Here is a 21,497-nt window from a genome sequence, read left to right as displayed (position 1 = left end):
TAATATTTAAATAACAAATTAAAATAACAAATTGTTATCATTTCTTAGTAATTTTTATTCACTTATTTTAACTACATTCTGATTATACCGTACCAATGAATTGGAATAAATTTTTTTCCCGTACATCAGATCAGACAAATAATGAAAATGAAAATGAAACGGAAACGGATGATGATAAGGACGTCACTGATAGTAATGTAACTGGATCTACTGATAAATATTCACATTTTCTAGGAACGCATTTTCAAAAATTTTCGCATAATGGCTTACTGCAACGATTTATTCAAGTGACTTTTTTGATAATTAATATTGTAACATTTGTAAGTAAATAAATTATTATAATATAATTAATAAATTTTTAATATGTTGATAAATGAATTTAGTATCAAGTTTTTTTTTATTTAATTTGTGAATTGCGTAAATATAATTTTAAGAAATCGTTACAACAATTTTAATTTATTTAATATTTTTTAGAATTTTTGAATAGAATTGATTATGTAAAAGTAAATACCTTTAAAAGAATATTTTTATTGATTTTTATATATTTATTTAAATAATTCTCACATAACTTTATATAAATTAATTAAAGCTTGCAGGCATTGTTGGCATTGTAACCTCTACATGGATTTTCACAGATAGTAGAATAATGTTAAGATTGATAGATCAACACTTTTTTATTACAATATTATTATTTATAAGTTTAATTGCCTCATTAGTATCATTATTGGGAATTCTTGGTTTACTTCGAAGAAGAAGAAAATTCTTGAACATTGTAGGTTTTGATAATAAATTAATAATTACAAGCTTGTTATATGTTCTTTCCTTCCGATACAATATATATATTAAATGTTATTCAATTAAAAAAAGAAATCTAAAGAGCTATTTTATTACAGTATGGTATTTGTTATTCGATATTTCTATGCATTATATTTATCAGCGCCATAATGAGTTTTTGGATTTTCGAAAAAATTACCAAAAGAATTCAGGACGATATGAGCGCCGCCATTGAAAACTATCATTCTTCATCGTTGAGTAGAGAAGCTTGGGACAATACCCACAGATATGTAAGATTAGTTTCTTATACTTACCTCAAGATGTCTCTGAAAGATTTTAACTGGACTTTCTTGTTTTAAAAATTAGTTCTTAAAAAAATTATATTTTAGTTAAAGTGTTGTGGAATAAAATCCGCAAAGGACTGGACCAAGTATCGTGTTGATATTCCGAAGAGTTGTTGTCTCGGATCTATCGAAGAAGTAATTTTTTTTTTGTTTATAAATAGTTCCTTGAATACATACATTAATATCGATTTTCATATGAAATACCTGATATGAATATGACCCGTAATATATACAATTGATTTTGAAATTGAAAGATATCAGGAACATATATAATCAAATAAATTTTTTAATATTATGTTCATAATATATATTTTTCTCCTATATTTGCAAAAGTTAAATGATTTATCATATTTAATTATGAAAGATAAAAAGTAATCAGATAAATTTCAAACTATCTTGTACCATTATTGATAATAATTATTGTAAATTTTTTGTTTTTCCATAAATTAATATAAATTATATATTTTTGAATTATATGAATTTACATATCCTTGAGTTATTATAGAATAACTCTTAATGTGTTTTAATGTAAAATATCATATTAGCTATGAAACATTTCTAATAATTATAATATTAATTTTTCCGTATTAAATTACGAATTACGAATTTTGTAATAGTTATCCACATATCCAAATTTTTACAGTAACATGTTATTTACTGTTTGATAAGAATCATTTGCTTAAAACAAAATCTGATATTTTTACTTCTCTTTCTCTTATTAAATTTACAAAAAAAAAAAATTGTTTATAGTGTTTACAAATGACGGAAGCGGTATCTTATAAATCAGGATGTCTGAAAAACGCTGTGTTATTACTCAAGTCTCATATGCACACGATTAGTATGTCCGTGCTATTGATTTTTATAACTACAGTGAGTCGAACGATTCCTCATTGCGAATATAGACAATTCAAAAACATTCAATTGACTTTTCATTTCAGTTAATGAGTTTTCTTCTCGCGCTCTGTATACTTGCTAAAATGAAGAAAGAAGACTGAAATTTCCAAATCAAAAACATCAGAACACACGCAAAACGATATTTTATTCGGAATGAGACGAAGGTGAACGAGGATCAATGACTATAGATAAGAGAATAACAAACTATAAAACGTTTTCCCGCTTTTATTATCATATATAGATCATATATTTTCTGAAAACACTTAATATATTGTACTTATGATAGTAATATTGTAATTGTTACTGGACATGCTGGTTGGGTTTTCGCGACACACGTGTACGACAACGGAATTGTTTCGAAAAAATTTTTTTTTCTTGTCTCTCTCTAATAAATGGAACCATCGATCGATGGATGGCAGTTCGAGATGGCAGTCGTTGAAAAATTTTTTTTCATCGCGCGATACGGATGAATATAATACGTTTATAAAAATTGTCTGACCATCGTTCGCTTTCATCCTCGAAAATGGACTTTTTATTGCACGCCGAATTTACCGAAATTGATCATAATATTAATAATAGTAGGCAAAGTTATAACGAGAATAATCTCGCCGTTATATTATGCGACGCGAAATATTGACATCGTAATAATTCGTCGAACGCGATACAGAGTATATCTTTTGTCTTTATCTCTCCCATCGTTACTGGGCTACGCGAGCAGCACGTGTGCTTTGCATCTCTTATTTTTTTTAACCCACGAATTATCTCTTATCATAACCATGTACAGTAATCCCTGGATAAGTGTCCACTTTTTTTCATAGAAATTATATTCTTTATCTTTTTTATTAATTATAATAAATTGCAAAAAGTAATAATTTAATATGTTTCCCAGATTATCGACGGACTCACCATCAAATCTAAATTCTTCAGCTTAATACTTATTTCTTTGGGCTAAGCAATGAAAAATAAAATTGAAGAATGTAAAAATTCAATATCATCATTATTTGTCTTATAAGTAGGTATTTCAATATATTTAAAGTTATATAATTAAAATAAACTCTATCTTATATTACTCATATAATTAAGTAATTATTTATTTCATATTATTTGAAATTTCTTTTGAAATTCGTAATTTTTTTATATAAACTCTGGAATAAATTTTAATAAATTGATATAGATTTCATTCCTCGTGAATTCGATTGACGGACGTTTAACCAGGTATTACTGTATACATATACATATAATACCTACTTACATACTTCTGTATCCGCATACGTGTTACGTGTACATGTGTTGAGACACATGCACCAGTCTGATGTGTGTTGGGTATGTGTGTGTGTGTACGTGTATAGAGAGACATTGATCAGAGGACAGGGCTGTGGGCGCAGTTTCCAGGCAAGTTCCATCCAATTACAGATATATTATATCATAGCAAACATCGTGACTATTTACAATAAATACAGTCGATTAGATTATATAAATAAAATATATCGTATCGTTAGTTTAGGTTTACAGCAACACGTGACAGTAAACAATTAGATCAGCGGCGAAGTAGCATAATCTACTTAGGGTAGTGGTCGTAGTAGCTGTAGCATGACTGATTGCGCATTCATTCTTCTCATCTTTCTCACATACGTTTCTTTCATGCATACATTCTCTCCAATTTTTCTTTCATTTCTCTCTCTCTCTCCCTCTCTCTCTCTCTCTCTCTCTCCCTCTCTCTCTCTCTCTCTCAATAGATCATTTCATATACTCAAATTTCTGTACTCTTCCTAATCTCAACTTCGTCATTTTTAGTATAATCCAAGGACGAAGTTCACTTTGTGAGAATCGAGTACACCTCATGTGGTCCGACGGATTCAGCTAGCTCGGCCATAACTATTTGATAAAGACATTTTGCGATCATTTCCCATACAATCTGTGTCTTTGCTCCGTAGTGATAATTAATGCGATAATAATAATAATAATGACGATCATATTTCGTTCGAGCTTTTTCTACCCCGTTAATTCCAGAAGTATTTATATTTATATATATATATATATTTTTATATGTATATTTATATATTTATATTTATACTCGTATTTATAAATATGCTCGCGCGTTAACTCCTCGGTCGAACACTTTGGAGTACATATTCATTTCTCTTTTTTTTTTTTCTTTTATAGAAAGTTTTTAGTGAAACGAGACGAAACTTCACGGAAGTTAAGAGAGCGAATCTGTTCACTTGTTTTTTTTTTTTTTCATTTCATTCCATATTTCTTTTTTTTTTCTTTTTTGCTTTTTTGATACTAATCAGATACTCGAACAGTTTAATTGAGTTCTCGCGACCCTGCACGTTGAATCCGCCTTTTGAATCCGCCGATCAACTTGCGTCGACCTGATCCTGATTCTAATAATTTGACACTCGATACTTCTACTTCTTCAGTCACTTTGAAAAATAGTTAATTTTTTGAACGCCATTGCCGATTCAACGATTATACACGGTATATATAGATTATACGAATGAATTGGGGCGGAGAGAATCGGAAGGGTAGGGGTAAGGATCAAAATGTGGAATTTTTAAAAGTCCACAAAATAGAAGCTGTAGTTCGATCACCAATTATCTCAGGGTCCATTATCGCGTGAATATAATTCATTCTTCCGCCAGTCGAAAGAAAATTGACGGAAGGATAAGAAACGGTAATTATAGGTTATGTACAATATCGAACGCGCAAAAATATTTTTTTAACATATTTAAAAAATTACACGCATAAAAAAAAGAGAATTAAAAGAAGATATTAATAATAAATTTTAATCTCATTAAGACACGAGAGCTCGTTTGGACCACAGAGTTTGAAGAATTTTTGGTGTTCAATTCAGCTCTAAATACTTGCTCGAGTCAAAAATACGTTACGAAGCTTTCCTATATAATCTCTTTTTTCTTTTTTCTCTTTCTCTTTATTTTATATATTTATATATTTTGTATTTTTTTGTCTTTGTTTATACATTCAGCGTGTAAGGAAATTTTTTTTTAAAATGTTTTTTTTAATTGTTTTCTCATTTATTCAGACGATAATGTCCTATCTATCCATTTTAAGAACGGCGCAGTCTAAAGCCATATTCATAAAATATTTGATGATAAATGTTCGAAGAAACTGGGATAAATTGCAAAATGAAGAGATCGAGAAAAAGAACTGCGGAAAAGATTTAGATAGAACGGAACAAAGAATCGTGACACTTAAGAAAGGACGGAGTGGGGATAAAAAGGATGGGGCTCGGACGCTATACATGTGGAGCAGTGAGTTGCTAATTGGGCAATTGTTTAAAAGATGAGGATTTTAGCGGAAATTGGTGCTAAATAATATTTTTACATAGATGTACCTATATGGCGTTCAGTGTACAACATAAAATCGATCGATGCTGTCGAGCATTAAATTTAGATATACACACTTAGTACTCGGCGAAGAAACATAGTTAACGTTCCGTTATTCATATCCAGCAAGCACAAATATGCAATAATATCTCATGTATACGTATTATTATCGATAATGGAGTTTATTCTCTGTCTATCTCACTTTCTCTTTCTCCCCCACACACACATTTTCCACATTTTCACACTTTCTTTCATTTTCAATTATAATTTAAACAGATTGGTATTAATTAGATCTCTCGACATTTCCTTCTGTTCGATTCATTCTAGTTGCAGAAAATGAAACGACGATAGATCTTTATTTATTGTATTTTTATTGATCATTCCCATGATAATTCTCTCTCTCTCTCTTTCTCTCTCACTCACTTTCTCTCTCTCTCTCTCTCTCTCTCTCTCTCTCTCTCTCTTTCTCTCTCTTCCTTTTGAACAACAAATCATATGCGACGCGACATCAAATCTCGAGGAAATGGTCGCTAGCGCTAAGTAGGGGAAGTGGGTAGGATACATCCATCGTTAAAAATACCTTAGCCACGCTATGCAGTGTACGTGTGTGTGAATTGTGTCGTGTACATCGACATTCTTTTAATTAGTCACGCTCATTGTCGAATGTTGCACCGATAATTTCTTTCTTTGCATGGAAAAGCACCACTTTTATAATACACCTTAAACACATCGCCATTTTCTCTCTCTCTCTCTTTTTTTTTTTGCCCCATCGACCATCTAAATTCGGAATATCGATTCGAAACGTGCTACGTTAATCACCTGTCTCGATCGAACCACTTACTTCGCCATCATCTCGCGTTCTTGCAATGTTTCATCGACACTTTGGACGCTGATCAATCGTTATGCATAGCGACGGACTTCTTTTACTTGATTTTCCTCAGCATTTACAGGGCCATTCATTGTCGAGATACACGTGCGCATGTTCCTTCCGCTTTTATTTGCGATCCGTACATAGGTTATGTTCGTTCCTATCGTATGTCTTATCTCGACAGAATCGTCTTTTTTATTAATTTTTTTTATATCTTTTTTTTCATTACCTAAGTACAACTAAGGTATCGCGTGTGTAGACAGATAGATGGATACACAAAGTTTGTTTCTTTCGCATGATAAATCGACGATCGCGCTTCATATGCTTATCTTATTGGAAAAAGTTTATATGTCAATGTAAAGCTATATATTGACTAGTTTCTCTCACTCGATTCGCTCGAACGACGAATGCCCTGTTTTCTGCCTTCATTTTTCGTCATTCTTTTAACGACATAGTGATTCGTTACGAGTTAACGATAGTGAATGCACATAATTTCCGTGATTCCACGATCGTTTTCGTTAAGGAAGTCTTCCTTATCTCGCGAAGAGGGAAACGATGAAATCGTCGCGACCTCTGTCGTTTTCCGTAACTGTTGCAAGAACGAAAGGCTTCCTAACGAATTAATAACGAATTTCCCTAATATGGCCGACGACGATAATATACTATCAGTCCGCAAGAGTCGCGAGTTATGGCAATACGGTCGTGCGCGGAGGCAAAAATTTTCTCCGAGATGCTTACACACTACACCCTAAATCGCGATACAATATAATCGATATAACGTTAAATGTTTTTGGCATCTTCGAAATACACAAATAGACTTTGGTATAAAACTTTTTTTTTTTTTTTGTTTCTTTTGATAGTGTTCGGTAGTGTTCCATACGAAGGACTGCCGACTTGCTGCGGCTCAATCTTATTTCTTTCTTTCTTTTTTTTTTTCGATCCATTCTTCAACCTCTTCTTATTCGTTCAGTCGTTCGTTTGGAAATTCCTGTTGCTTCAACGATTGGACAATTCTCCCGGCAGAACAGAATGTATCAGGAGAGGAGGACTCCCTGGTTTAGAACGGTAACTTAATGAGATTAGCAGATTTTGTCCAACCACCAAAGTTTACAAGTGGGAGCACCTCTCCTCCTACGCCGTTTTTTACTAGACGGATCCACAGCCTTCTTCGTAAATCGGATGTTATACGGGTCTTCCGCGAGTTCTGGATACAACTGTGCATCATGGATGTATTCACCCTCGTAATTGGACGCGGATCCAGATTTCAGAATCTCGTCTTGTTCGGCCACCATCCATTCGATGGCCGTTGGCGTGTTGGCTTTTAGCGCCTCACGTTCCCTGTGCCAGGCTTTGCGAATAGCGGTCGCCTTGGCGTGATGGAGCAGTCTTTGTTTCTCTTTCTCGGCAGTTGTGCCGTAACGCAAATTCACAATATAACTGGAACCGTGGATCTTCACGTCTATCAATGAACTACTGCCACTTCCGTTTTCGTTTTCGTGAAATGTTGTATTGACTTGGCCACCTAAACGTTTCAACTGACCACGATCTTCACTAGCTCGCCACGTTTCTTCCTTCACGAAATAAAATGCGTCCTGTTGCGCACTGTGCACTACAAACGTGAAAGGTAGAAAGTACGAACGGTTAAATACCGATGTGAACACATCGCCATAGATGGCGTTCGCGGTTGGCACGCTGGACACTACTGCTTGGCCATCTGCAGTCCTCGATACTAAAATTCCTTTTCCAAATGGAGGATCCGAGGCTGCACCCAGACGGCTGGGTATCAAGTCGCTGGTGTCCTTTTTAAGGGCTGAACGAGGCGGTGCTGATAAACTGACGGCATCTCCGGAATGCCTTTGTGCGATATAGGCTAGAAATCCCGATTGAACACCGAGGTTTCTGGTTCTTTTCTTCTTTCCAAATATGGAGGTGCCTGGACCCAAAGCTGGAGGAACGAGGCTATCTGGCAGTTCGTCGGGGAAAAGTTGAGGTGCGAGAGTCTTCAAATCGTATCCAAGAAGCGACATCCATGATATGTGATCTGAAAATAAGATCACAATAAGTAAATAGACAAATGCTTATTTTAATTGTTTGCTAATGAAACTTACCAGTTGGTTGATTTGGTCGGTCCGTGTGCCTAACATCAATAGGATCATTCCCATTGAATCTGTATAAATGTAGATGTGTCGGTGTATCTACTCTATCGAGAACATTTTCCCACAAGGGAGACATCCACTGACCTATCAGTGGATCATAAACTTTACCATTTGGCATATGCACTAATGACGTTACCTAAATTAAAAAAAAAAAAGAATTTAAAGAAATGAACATATCAATCAAAATTATAATTGACAACAATCATGATTAAATTTAATTCACCTGATCTAGTAATCCCCCGCAAAAATCAACAGGCAAATATAAATAAGGATTCGAGTCGTAAACAATATGTCCATAAGGTGATCTCATAATTTCTCTGATACCCTCGCCATACTGGCTGAAAATCATGATTGGAGTTCCACACTGATCAGTGGCGATATAATATTTATGCCGATAAACTTGAGCATAAATCAAATGTCCTCTATCGTCGTACACTAATGACATTAATTTTCCATCCCTTGGGCTATAAATTTGACTTACTTCATGAGGACGTTTTTGATTGTTATAAAAGAATTGAGTAACGTTTCCATAATTATCCTTTCTTGTAGCCAAACGATCCAGATGATCGTAATAATAACGAACATCAAAGCGTCCACGTTTAGTCGCACGAACCAAAAGTCCTTTAGCATTATAATTAAATCTTTCTTCTCTAGCATTTTGCACTACCAAACCTCTGTTATCATATTTATACAATCCTTCACCGAATTTTACAATCCTATCCATACTATTGTATTCCATAGGTATAGTGTTTCCTCGATATGTCAATGACAACATGTTTCCATTCGCATCGTATTTAAATCCCCATGGCTCTTGGGCTTCGACCCCAGTCAATTGGCCGTCACAATCCCAGGTGTAATTCTTCACGTTGGTATAAGTATTGACAGCTACATTGCGAGTATAAGTCCTAGTCTGATTAATACGACCGCGAGTATCATGTGTAAATTCCATTCTGAAAACCTCTAATTGGTGAATTGTCAATGTCACTTGTGTCTCTAAAAATCTGTCATCCGTAATTCTCGAAAACAATGCAGTTCCATCGAACACGGTGGTCTCGTTGGGCTGAGGTCTTGTTACTTTGAATTGTCCAATTTGTTCCAGCATACCTGTTTTGGGACTATACGCTATAGTGTGAGTTGGAAGAGTTTGACCACCGATTCTACCTTGAACATTTACCAATCTGAAGTTTGAATCATAATCGAACGTAAACTTTGCATTGCTCAGTCCAGTCTTTGCACCGAAATCTATGCGTTCCTCCACTAATAGACCAGCGCTGTATTGATAATCCCATTTGTATTCTACGTCTTTTTCAGAATGAATCACTTCCGAAGGCAAACCGCTTTCTGTATATCTAATTTCACTCTTTCCATCACCGTGAACGACTTCAGCAAGTTGTCCTGAAGTGTGGTATCTATACACGATACGAGCTCCATCACCAGGGAACACAGTTTGTAACAAGTTTCCGTCGTGACTATAGTGTTGGAGGTAGGCTCTACTGCTGCCTGGCGGAGTGTACGTCACTCTAAGAAAACCTAGAGAAGTTTGACATGAAAACGAGTGTTTAGTTCCTGATGGGAGGATAATGTGACGTAGTCCACCATCATCATCATATTGTAAAGTGAAATGTCTGTCACTGGCCAGAGTAATGTTGGATAGCACATTGAAATCATTATAGGTATATCGTTTAGTTCCATCCTGACTGCTAGTGACCTCTGATAATTGTCCATGACGATCGTATCCATAAGATTCATCGGATGGACCCCACTTCCAACTTTCTATTCGATTGAATCTATCATATGTGATTGTGAGATTGTAACCTTGTTCATGCGGTTGCCAAGTCAGGGGTAAGCCAGCAGGATCGAAGGTAACAGTGAGCAGTGGATTTCTCGCTTTATCGTAGAAAGTTTCTCGTCTGAAAGCTTGTTCGAATTCTACCCCAATAACGCGTGTATCATTCACCCAAATCTCTCTGTTTAATGTTTGTTGAAAATGGCTAACATCGCCGACTAGGTTATACGTAGTGGTCATAGTGTTGGTTAATTCACCAAGAGACATCAACTGATAACTCCACATTGGCAACATTTCAGCCTCGACTGGTAATGCAGCTTCTAGAAGAGGATGTTTTGTAGTAGCTGCACTTAATACTCTACCACCACCAGGAAGGAGAACCTCTAAACTGCTGTTAGTGAAAGCGATCGCTTTCTTGATTTTGGTACCATCAATAATCGTTAACATCTTTGATCTCTCATTTTTCATTTTAAATTCTACGATTCTCTGCTTGTCTCCCTTTGACAAAGCTTGAAGCGGGGCTGATACTTTGACCAACAGACCTTCGTCGTCGGATAGATCCGAGAATAACTTCAATTTTTCACCAGTAGGTAGAATGACATCAGTAACACGACCCAAGTTATCGTAATTGTAGATGTATGTTTCACCACCTCCTGATCTGCTTGTCAGTAATCCAGTTGAACCATCATAGGCAAGTGCAATTTCAGCTCTTCCTCGTTCGGAGAGTTTTTCCAAGAAGCCAACTGCAGAAATCTTTAATTCAGACTTATGATCTTGTGTATTCTCTATAGAACTGACCACACTGCTGTAATCTCTCAAGAATTGAATCTTATTTCCGGCACTATCCGTCACGGTAGATAATTTTCCAAAGCTTGTGTTTTTGCTATACAAGAACGAATAACGAGTCTTGCCAGATGTTAAATCCTTCGTGGAGATGTGTTGACCGTAACGATTGAATACATATACCTCGTTCGATGGTGGGAAAGGAATATGGAATTCCCCACTTTCATCATGATTTGGAAGATAGGGTTGCAGAGCTAAAATGTGCAGACTACCTTGATCAGCCACATGAAGGACACCATCTGGTGACACAGCCAAAGCAGAAATGGCTGTGAATTTTGCATTCGATGACAACAAAGTTTCTGTACTACTGGTGTCATCGGTACATGCGCAACTTTCCAGATCTTTACTGCTTGGAGTAGTATTATTACATTCACACTGACCACGCAATCTTTCTTGTTGTTGTCCAGCAAAATGAGACATTTTCCCAGAACTATCTACAATTTTGATAGAATTCACTCTGTGTGAATCGCTTTCTGCTATGTAGAGTTCACCAGTTGGACTAAAACTAACGGCAAGTACAGAACCAAGTACTTCGTCAGACTTCTTTGGATTCGTGGTTGTCGTCGAATTTACTTTTTTTAGATCATTGTCGTTACTGTTTCCATTGCTATTGGTGTTACTGGTGCAATGGAGTGGTGTTCCAGCTACTACGCGAACTTTTAAATCGCTTGTAAGTTTCAAAACGAGCCTGTCATCGATGAAATGAAGAGATCCATCCAGAGGACTTAAGGTTAATCCAGTTGGCCATTGTAATTGGGCTTGATGAGCAGGTATAGCACCAACGCATGGAGCTGGGGACCAATGATTATGGTGTCCGTGGTGTCCAACTAATGTGTGAATAATTCCATGAGGATCTACGGCACGTATATTCCTTCCATCAGCGATATACATAGTCTTATCGGCGGCAATGGCGATTCCTATTGACAAAGTAAATAGCAATGATAATATAACGTTAAAAAATTAGTTTATTAAATTATATGAAAATGTACCTTTTGGATGAGCCAATTTGGCGCGAATAGCTGGACCTTCATCGCCACAATGACTTTCGTCACCAGGAATACATCTTTCTCCACTTCCAACTATAGGTTCAATGTTGATACTGGGATGCTCGACATCTTTTAGAGATAAAGCTCTCAATATTTGATGTTTTTCAGGATCACTGATATATAAATGGCCATCCGCAGGAGAAACACAGAGATAATAAGCATAAGCCACTTGAGTTGCGCTGAAAATATTTGTTTCTCATTATTTAGAACTTTTAATCTAAATTTATATGTACATGTACAATCATGCACAAAGTAAAAAATTCATAATTAGATAGACTATCTTTACATTCCATATTTCAATATGATCTCTAACTCACCTTAATGTCAAAACAGTATATACTTCCCCTTCAGGTGTAATCCTGCGTACTAGATTGAAATCACCAACATAAATGCTTCCATCTGGACCACTAGTGAGCGCCACTGGTGTTAATAGCCTAACATCTTTAGCCAAACCATCGCAATCTTGACACACCAAGCTTCTTTGTAGTCCAGTGCCCATCACCACTTTCACCGTGCGAGGATACTGCTTAAAATGCAAAGTGGTACCATCTCCTTTCTGAAGTATTCCTTCGTGAAAGTTGTAGTGATGGTGAATGTCCAATCCCCAGCCTCCAATGTCCGAAATATCGACGTCGAAACCTTGCAACATGGCTGTCTGCGTTTCCCAAATCACTGCTGGACAAGTGGAATGTTGATAGCCTATGGAGATCCTTGCCTGTGCCACACCGTACACCTTCTGTTTATAAACGTTTCTCTTGTTCCAAGCAAATGTGTGTGTCAAATTTGGGTCTGCTTCATAGGTCTTCGCGTGCAATGACCCCTCAATTTCAACGTGCACGTGCACATGTGTCAGCGACTTTGGGATGAACGGTCCAGTCAATTGCATTCTAACAGTCGATAAATAGCCGGCCGCCTGGCTACTCTGATACATCAAATGCAAGTTCGAGCCCGGAATGGCAATGCTTTCTTGGACGATCTGCAAGAAAAAAAGTACAAAGAAATTTAGTTTCAAAATAATGATTTAAAAATAGTGATATAAAATTAATGGATAGAAATTTTGTGGAAAAGAAAAATACCTGACTTTCAGCGAATACCAAACTTTTGCCCGGAAGACCTCCCACCTTCTCTGGCATCCAGGTGCTGACGATGATTGGCCTCAATAATTCATGATCATGCTCCAAGCATGGCCCGTGCTCGCTAAATAGTCCCATCGATATCCCTGGGAAGCCTATTATATTGTATGCCATAAATGATAAGAAACTTAAAAACATAAAACACTTAAGGACGGAACAAAGACGGCACACACGATCAGCAATGGGTCCTTATGAATTCCTCTTTGCATGTTGAAAGACAATGATGAAGCAATAAACAATTAACATACATTTTATCCATAAAATAAAAAAAGAAATTAAAAAATAAATAAAAAAATAAAAAAAATAAAATAAAAAAAATGAAAAATGAAAAACAAAATAGTCATTCAATATTTTAAATGTGAAACATATTGGACCATTGTTTATTTTAATTTCAGTTGATTTCGCAACACGATAAAATGTGAAAAAAGACAAAAAAACTTAAAAAAAAGATAATAATAATAAAGAATTCATACTTACCAACAGCTGGACTAGGTGGTTGGTTGGATTTAGGAGATTCGTCTTCTTCGTTAAGAGTCATCACTACAGGTGGCAGGACCACTATTTGATTCCATGGCACGAACACCGTCCTCGTGAGGGGTTTGAAGGGGCTACGTTGAAACTGAAGCGTTACCGCACCACCACCGTTCACTAACACATCGAACCTGGTCAAAATACAAAAATATTTCAAATTATACCTTAGTTTTCATTATTACATTAATGTAATAATAAACTACGTTAATATGTCAATCTATAAATAATATTTATTTATTTAATTCTCTTAATCATTTAAAAATTTTAATTGCAAAAAATTATGATTCTGAATATAAAATTTTTCATAAATGTATTCAAAAATTGATATTAATATTTTTAATTATATATTGCATAAAGATTAATTTCAAAATGTTCTTCCATTGTTATTGAAAAATTTCACCTATTAAATTAAAATTGAAAAAAATTTATGACACAAAAATTCGAATTATACAAACACATCGTTATTCAATTTCAAGGAAACATTCCAATAAATAGTTCTCTACACATCCTCACAATTCTCTCTTTCATTTTATCGTGCGTTCTTGTCACGTAGCGACATCAACAGGCGACAAATTGAACTAAGCCGTAAGGTCCAGTCCCCAGAAACTTTTGCTTGGACACGTTTGAAATCCGATTTGAAAGTTTCTTGTCGCGCTACAAACACATTGTGAATCGTGGAAACGTTTCACGAACAGGATATAATATAAGCCGTATTTGCAATCAAACAGTGATAAGTGCGTATTTATCAAGGAATCTGGCCGCAATAACTGCCAATCTATCATGGCTCCGTGTTCATTAACCCGTGAATACAACGAGAGAATTCTATCTCAAACTTCCGTTTGGGATTATGTGAAACTACAAATGCGAGAGAGAGAGAGAGAGAGAGAGAGAGAGAGAGAGAGAGAGAGAGATAGATAGATAGATAGAGAGAGAGAGAGAGAGAGAGAGAGAGAGAGAGAGAGAGAGAGAGAGAGAGAGAGAGAGAGAGAGAGAGAGAGAGAGAGAGAGAGAGAGAGAGAGAGAGAGAGAGAGAGAGAGAGAGAGAATGAAAATGAGACAAAAATAGAGACAAGTATATTCTGTATATATAGAAATGTTATCGTAAGCTTATATACCAATATATGTATATTCTCTCTCACGTTTGCAATTCAGTATATTATGGTAAAATTTTGCTGGTGATCCGACAAAAGAGGGAAGAAGGGATAGACATAGGTCAGACTAATCACGCAGGTTTGCACGGAGTAATTAGGAAGCTTTCGACATCATTAGCTCGAGCTTTGATGTGGTTTACAGGGCCAACTCCTCCGGCTCCGTGTTTCAGGATTATCCTCGCCAGGATTACTATATACCTGTTTGATATAGGTGTTTCATCATCTCCCCACACCCCTACCAGATCTCCCACAACCTTCATTACAATGCATCCTTGATCCTATTACGAAGGGCGTCCAAGCTGGCATACACATTCATCAAGGACAAATACTAATATCACACCATATGTTTATGTGTTTATCATCGGTACAAGTGTTCGTACACGTTTTTGTTTTCTTAAGAGAAAAGAGGGTATTTGTTTCAGTCTATGATCACGATTATATCAAAAAAAGTAAATTCGCGTTTTAAATGGATGTACGTATATCGTACGAGATAATTTCATCTATAGTTTCTACTTTTATTCTTCACAAATCATATTCAAAACGATATACAGTAAAATCATAAAATCAATCACTTACCATCCATCAGCTCTAGTTAATGTGAATCCAAAGCGGGGGTCTCTGTCCACGGATACCCTGATGCCTACTATTCCAATTCCTTGTTCGGTTACAACTTGGCCTCGCATCACCGCAACTCGACTGTTACAAATCAAAAATATATCGAGGTCTTTTGAAATTGGATCGTATCGTTGATCCGTTGAACCGCGAAATACTGATCTAAAATCCTTTCAAATTGTATTATCATCGATATAACAATTAAAAATAAAAAAAATTTAATTATGTATCACTTTGAATTATTTAAAAAAAAGATCGAGAATATATATTGACAAATTCTACAAATTTTCAAATAAGGATAAAAATTATATAAATAAAAAATTAATCAAATAAAAAGAAGACTGTCGAATTTAATAAAATTTTAATCGTACAATTTATGTATCGTAAGATACAGAGTTCAAGAGCGTGAACAATCACTTCTGTCCATCAAATCAGCTTCCGCGGTCAACGGTTCAATGCGATCCAATATTCTCACATCGCTGCCAATACAATCCGCAACTCCATTCGAGTCGGCATTTACCGGCCGCGTTGACTTGCACAAGGGCAGTTAATGGTTTTGGTCGTATCTAGAAGCGATACAAATTGATTTTACAAACGAAACAATGCGTGGCGCCATGTGTTCGCGCCGGGCCAGATGTCACCATAGTCGGTTTCTTGATCAACTAGGTTAGTTGTCGCGTATCGTATTGGCAACGACGTGGAACATTTTCTTTCAGTCACATTCACTTTCTTGCAATTTGCGTGATATTTATTCATGGTTGCATTCTTTTAAAGGTTTTGTTCATTTTTTTTGGCTTGATTGTGGGTAGTTGACTTTTTTGTAAAGTATCGAGCAGATTATCAATTCGGGAGCAAAAAAGAACACGATCGTCCTGAGGCAGGTAATAATAATAATAAATAAATAAAAGGTGGGTGGTAAATTTTCGTGAAAATAGAACTGCATGCATATATAATCATGTATAAATAGATACTTAATAAAGGCAATGAAAAATTTATACGTAATAAGTTTTAGGGCTGGATTATCTGCGGTATATAAAAGTTGGAGTATGTTGAAGCTGAATATTTTAAGCGATTTGTGTATAGTGCTGAATATAATGAGATTAATGTAGGTAGGTAAGATAATAACAATAATAATGATGATGATGATAATAATAATATAATATATAGAAAATATGCTGTGTATCAAGCATATGTACGCAGCTTGTTATATCAGATACCGCTTAATAGACTATATGTTTGCAAATAAAGATATTGTATATGAAAATATTGATTTTTAATTATCTTCTTATATATACTTGTTATTTGTTGAAAAATAATAATTTAAATAAAAGATTAAGAAAACATATTATTTTGCAAATTATATTTGAACAATATGAATTATAATTTAAAAGTTAAAATGAATTCAAAAATTCGCGGCGTTCCATGTGCCAACCTAACTTAATATTTGACATGTTCAATTTACTCGCAACAAACAAGATTTATAAAGCATAGCCGTCGAGAAACAGTATAAAAAATATTCTCTGAATGAAAATTCGATAATAAATATAAATCGTGTATCATATGATAACATCAGTGTTTAATTATTTTTTAAATATATTGCTTATATCTATAGAATATTAAGAAAATAAAGAAATGAACATATATCTAGTAAAATTTCCACATCTGAAAAGATTTTTTTTACATATATATAAAATAATGCCATAAAGATGCTAAAATATTTATATCTATATTTATCAATTTCCTAATTAAGAAATAAGTTTTAATAAATTAAGAAACAAAGTTATAATTCAAAGTTAATATTCAGATTATGCTATCTGTAACACATATTTCAAATTATTCTTACATAATAAAAAAATATTTTTCTTTTATCATTTTAGCAAATATCAAATATCAAAATATGGTAGAACACATACAACAAGCTGCATAGATGCATTTGATATTTGTATATATATATATATATATTCATTTATCCCTAAGGAATTGCGTATGGGGTCATGATTCGTTCTTGGAGGATCCATATATTCCCCCATGAGAATTAAAAGTCAGATGATATCCAATGGACAAACGATCGTGTCGTCGTTCTGGAGAGCGATCAAAGCCGTGTATAATTCCGGCTACGCGCACCATGCCACCATTCTCGTTCCTTCGGCGACTTGGGGATCAAACATTACCTGGGTGCTGATCCTCCAAGTACGAGCATAGCAAGGTGGCAGGCACAGTCGTCACTACTAGTAAAAAAAAAAAAAAAGAAAACAAAGAAGAAAAGAATCTGAAATCATAGTGAATTGTATATAAAAGGAAACGTAAAACAATTTGAATCGAATTGAAAAAATCGAAAAGAGAAAAACGGATATATATATATATTTTTTTATCTATATATATATGTATATATGTATATATATATATATATATGTAGATCAATCTCGAACACACCGACATTTGGTGGCGAGCGCGTATGCAAGACTGAATAACGGAAAACAAAGAAAAATAGTAAAGAAAAAAAAAAATAAAAATATGGACGGTCTCGCGACAGAAAGATCAGCGCGATACAGCGACGCAATGCCGAATTCTGTCTCTCTTTACTTGGATTTTTTTCATTCTTATTGCTCTGTCAGCGATGTTTATTTTATCGCGCCATATTTCTTTTCCTCCCGCGCGCGCGACATTCAAACGTATCAAACGACTTTCCTCTTTTCTGCCTTCTCTTTTTTCATCTTCTCATTATTTTGAAAACTTTTATTCCTTATGTTTATTTATTTTAGATACTCGTTCGTTTCCTGTTCAAGAATATAATAATAAATGAACAATTTAATCAGAAATGATTTCATTTTCTCTTTTTTTCTTTCATTTTCTTTCTCTTTTCAAAAATTTAACTCACGAATTAATCCACCAATATTAAATTGAAAAGAAATCTTTTGCAGTCTTCTGATTTATGAGAAATTATTACTGGCTTTAGCATGAACCACGGACGGATAAGGACGAATCGATTTTTCTTCAAAAGAGGGTTTCTGTCGTGTTCTGTTATGAGATTATAACTTTCGGTGGGTTAGATAGCACGGATCGGTTAAAGACAGACACAGGGCTTTGGTGTAACGGGGTTATTGGCACATTGTAGACAGGTGATAACAGACGTAGACAAGGGACAAGGGAGGGATTGGTCGTTCAGGTCCTTCGTATCATATCATGTATCATAAAGCTGTGTATTGAACGGTTCCGATTTCGTAATTATTGCCGATCCGTCGATTCGGAACAATACATTATAACTTGTTTTTTTTTTCTCATTCTCATTTTCATCGTCATCGTTTTACATTTGATTTTATTTTATATATCACGATTATTAGATCTCTTCCACCGCTTGTGTATAAATATCTATTATGCATAAATAAAAATGTTATATGATGATGTTTATTTTATATTATTAGGTTAATAATCGACAAACGACGGAAAGGAACAATTGAACAAAAAAATGGAACGCAAGAATATATATGTTTTTGACGCAAGAGGCGCGCAATAAAGTCAGCGTTCGTGTATAAGATGCTAGGGGGCAAAAAGTCACTAGAGACAAATTCGACAAGGGCTTATGAAATACACAACGTACATAAAAAAGTGCAAGCCTGGCAACACAAAAAACAACACAAGACCAGACAGGATATTGTTACGTAAAAAATGACACGATTCTCAAACATACTATTACTTGGTTTATGACCGGTTACGTTATATATCAGGATAATCGTAGTAATAATAGCTAAGAACTCAGCGCTAAACAGGACAAGATGACAATACATAAACAGAACAACAGAGAAAGAACGGAACGAAACGAAACAAAACAGAGAGAGAAAGAGAGAGAGAGAGAGAGAGAGAGAGAGAGAGAGAGAGAGAGAGAGAGAGGGCGGATAAGAGCAGGGTTATAGACAACGATCATCCGACGACATATCACAGATAACACAGAGACAATTCGATACGATTGTACTTTCAATGTAGGTGTGAAGAGAATAATAACCCTTTAGCTGTAGCCATATATTCGCGATTTCCACTGATTTTAAGTTCAAATTTTTCTTATCTAAGGATAACATAGATTTATTTTGTTATCGATCGAATAAGGTTCCAATATAATTTCTAGTAGTATAAAGGTAAGACAAATACAATTAGAATTAAAATTCAATAAATTAATGTAAATTTCAATTAATAAATTATTATTAAACATTGATATTTCCCATATCGCATAAAGATAAAATTGAAAATGCTGAATCATTGATCGTATATTTGTTTCACGCGAATTATAAGCGGCAGCCGTCAGGTCAAAAATGACAAACAATACGCAGGTAGATAGACAAGATAGACAAATACAGAAAAAAAAAAGAAAAAAGAATGATTGAGCGAGAAAAATAATAAAATGAAAACACAAAAAAGACGACAGACAGGCGATTGAAAACGGAATACAGAAGATTCGGGAATATGTAGAAATGAGTCGAATAAGCGAGGTTATGATCAAACACTGGCAAAATATAATTGGCAACGTAACTGAATCGAAAACATTGGTTATAGGGATAATAAAACAGAAGAAATACATATGGGATGAGCGAGAATAAGATCAAACGAAGATATATATATATATATAAAGAGACAAAGACATAGACAAAAAATGATAACTGAACAAGGGAAACAGAGAAAAAAGAGAGACGTGATACGCAGGCTAAGGGTATGAACATACGTATAAATATATAGATAGATTACATATAATGGGACATACGAAAAAACATATAAGATGAATGTTACGAGCGAAACGAGCAAATAGATGGTACTTTTTTCAATTTTTTTTTTTCAGTTCATAAAAAAAAAACTTTTTTTTCTTTTGGATTAATGAACGATTAGCGAGAGAGCTGCAACTTACCGCGGTGTAAAGGAACTCCAGAACGTACTACGTGTGGGAAAAAACCAACGAGAAGAAAGGGCGTTACCACGGTCACAGAACCCGCGTTTGCGGGCAAAAAAACGGACGCGCGTACGCAGCATTGCGCGAGCAATCGTTTATTTCGCATTTGCATCGATTTCTTTTTCTTTTTCTTTTACCACGTCGTTTTTCATTCAAATTTTCGCGCCATCTACCGCCCCATCATACGATATTGCTTTTTACGTACGTTACGACCGATGGTTAACTTTCGAAGGAGTTCATCCCCACCACGCCCATATTCCCCCACCCATTACACGTTCGCGCTAACGTTTTATCGCGTACTTGCGAGTTCCGCGGCGAAAATCGAATGCTCCATCGCAATGTTCCGCACGCCGTTACAGAAACAATAGACGTAGACACACACTAATCAAGCGTACCCATCACACACACGGTTTTCGTCAGTCACGCAACATGAATACAGTCACTCGCAGACTCATTCAACATAGAGTGGTAATACATGACAGACACAAGTTGGAAACTACGCACACACATTTGTATATATACGATTATATATGTATATATCTAAATATATATATGTATAATATATATATAAATATTTATGTATGTATTTTTATATTATTTATATTATAAATATGTAATATAAATAACATGTAAATAAATAAATAATTATATATATATACATATATATATTAGATATATATGTATTTGTAATGTATAGAATAAAAAGAGAAAGAGATGGAGAGCTCGAATATCTTCTCTCATAATCGATGCAACGGATAATGCACACGTGTTAACGAGACTCGCGTCGTTTCGTTTGGAATCCAACATTGTCGACTCAACGTCGATTCGAGATTCGTCTCGTATCGAGTGAGTCGGGAGTAACGGAAGGATCCTCTTATCGCGTTGCCCGTGGAAGCCAAGCTTGGAACTGACAATGAGGAGAAATTCCATCAGAGCCTGGACTGCCATGTTGGCAGACGATCTTCGAATATTGATTACGCTCTGTCCGAGCAATCCTGATGCCAGCCTGAATTTCTGATTCACAGGGATACTTGTACGCTGCCTGTTGTCCGCTCGAGATTCTATTTCAAAGAAGA

The 21,497-nt window shown here is 35.0% G+C and overlaps 2 protein-coding genes and 2 long non-coding RNA genes across 16 annotated transcripts in view; 3 read left to right on the top strand and 1 right to left on the bottom strand.

The window, feature by feature from the left end:
* Positions 1-95: 95 nt before the first annotated feature.
* Positions 96-3,729, top strand: LOC107994119 (leukocyte surface antigen CD53-like). 2 transcript variants are annotated; one of them, XM_017050891.3, is made up of 6 exons: positions 96-320; positions 590-772; positions 894-1,064; positions 1,164-1,253; positions 1,869-1,988; positions 2,057-3,729. In XM_017050891.3, exons 1-6 carry the CDS (start codon positions 96-98, stop codon positions 2,111-2,113), a joined length of 846 nt encoding a protein of 281 aa, XP_016906380.1. In that variant the 3' UTR covers positions 2,114-3,729. The 2 variants fall into 2 exon arrangements, with proteins under 2 accessions (XP_016906380.1, XP_061932381.1); XM_062076397.1 differs by having other exon boundaries at positions 1,869-3,729.
* The window catches only part of LOC107993946 (teneurin-a), a 628,759-nt gene continuing 609,483 nt past the window's right edge, over positions 2,222-21,497 (bottom strand). For 8 of the 10 annotated variants that reach the window (XM_062076384.1, XM_062076385.1, XM_062076388.1 and 5 more), the window contains 9 exons: positions 20,380-20,406; positions 15,453-15,572; positions 13,672-13,856; positions 13,138-13,289; positions 12,379-13,037; positions 12,005-12,240; positions 8,610-11,932; positions 8,339-8,522; positions 2,222-8,271 (listed from right to left, as the gene is read on the bottom strand). In XM_062076384.1, coding sequence (XP_061932368.1) covers positions 7,310-8,271; positions 8,339-8,522; positions 8,610-11,932; positions 12,005-12,240; positions 12,379-13,037; positions 13,138-13,289; positions 13,672-13,856; positions 15,453-15,572; positions 20,380-20,406 — 5,848 coding nt within the window. In that variant the 3' untranslated portion in view covers positions 2,222-7,309. The remainder of the gene's footprint in view (positions 8,272-8,338; positions 8,523-8,609; positions 11,933-12,004; positions 12,241-12,378; positions 13,038-13,137; positions 13,290-13,671; positions 13,857-15,452; positions 15,573-20,379; positions 20,407-21,497) is intronic. The other 2 variants (XM_062076386.1, XM_062076387.1) reach the window with 2 other exon arrangements.
* On the top strand, positions 16,080-19,701 carry LOC114577018 (uncharacterized). 3 transcript variants are annotated; one of them, XR_003696706.2, is made up of 2 exons: positions 16,080-16,597; positions 18,911-19,701. It is a non-coding gene; the product is annotated as an uncharacterized LOC114577018 (long non-coding RNA). The 3 variants fall into 3 exon arrangements; XR_003696707.2 differs by lacking the exon at positions 18,911-19,701 and adding an exon at positions 17,466-18,890; XR_009830222.1 differs by lacking the exon at positions 18,911-19,701 and adding an exon at positions 17,366-18,890.
* LOC133666283 (uncharacterized) lies at positions 19,703-21,138 on the top strand. The gene is made up of 2 exons (XR_009830233.1): positions 19,703-20,187; positions 20,314-21,138. It is a non-coding gene; the product is annotated as an uncharacterized LOC133666283 (long non-coding RNA).

The sequence above is a fragment of the Apis cerana genome, linkage group LG6 (assembly GCF_029169275.1).
Source record: "Apis cerana isolate GH-2021 linkage group LG6, AcerK_1.0, whole genome shotgun sequence".
NCBI classification, from domain to species: Eukaryota; Metazoa; Arthropoda; class Insecta; order Hymenoptera; family Apidae; genus Apis; species Apis cerana.
This window is presented reverse-complemented; position numbering and strand designations above follow the sequence as displayed.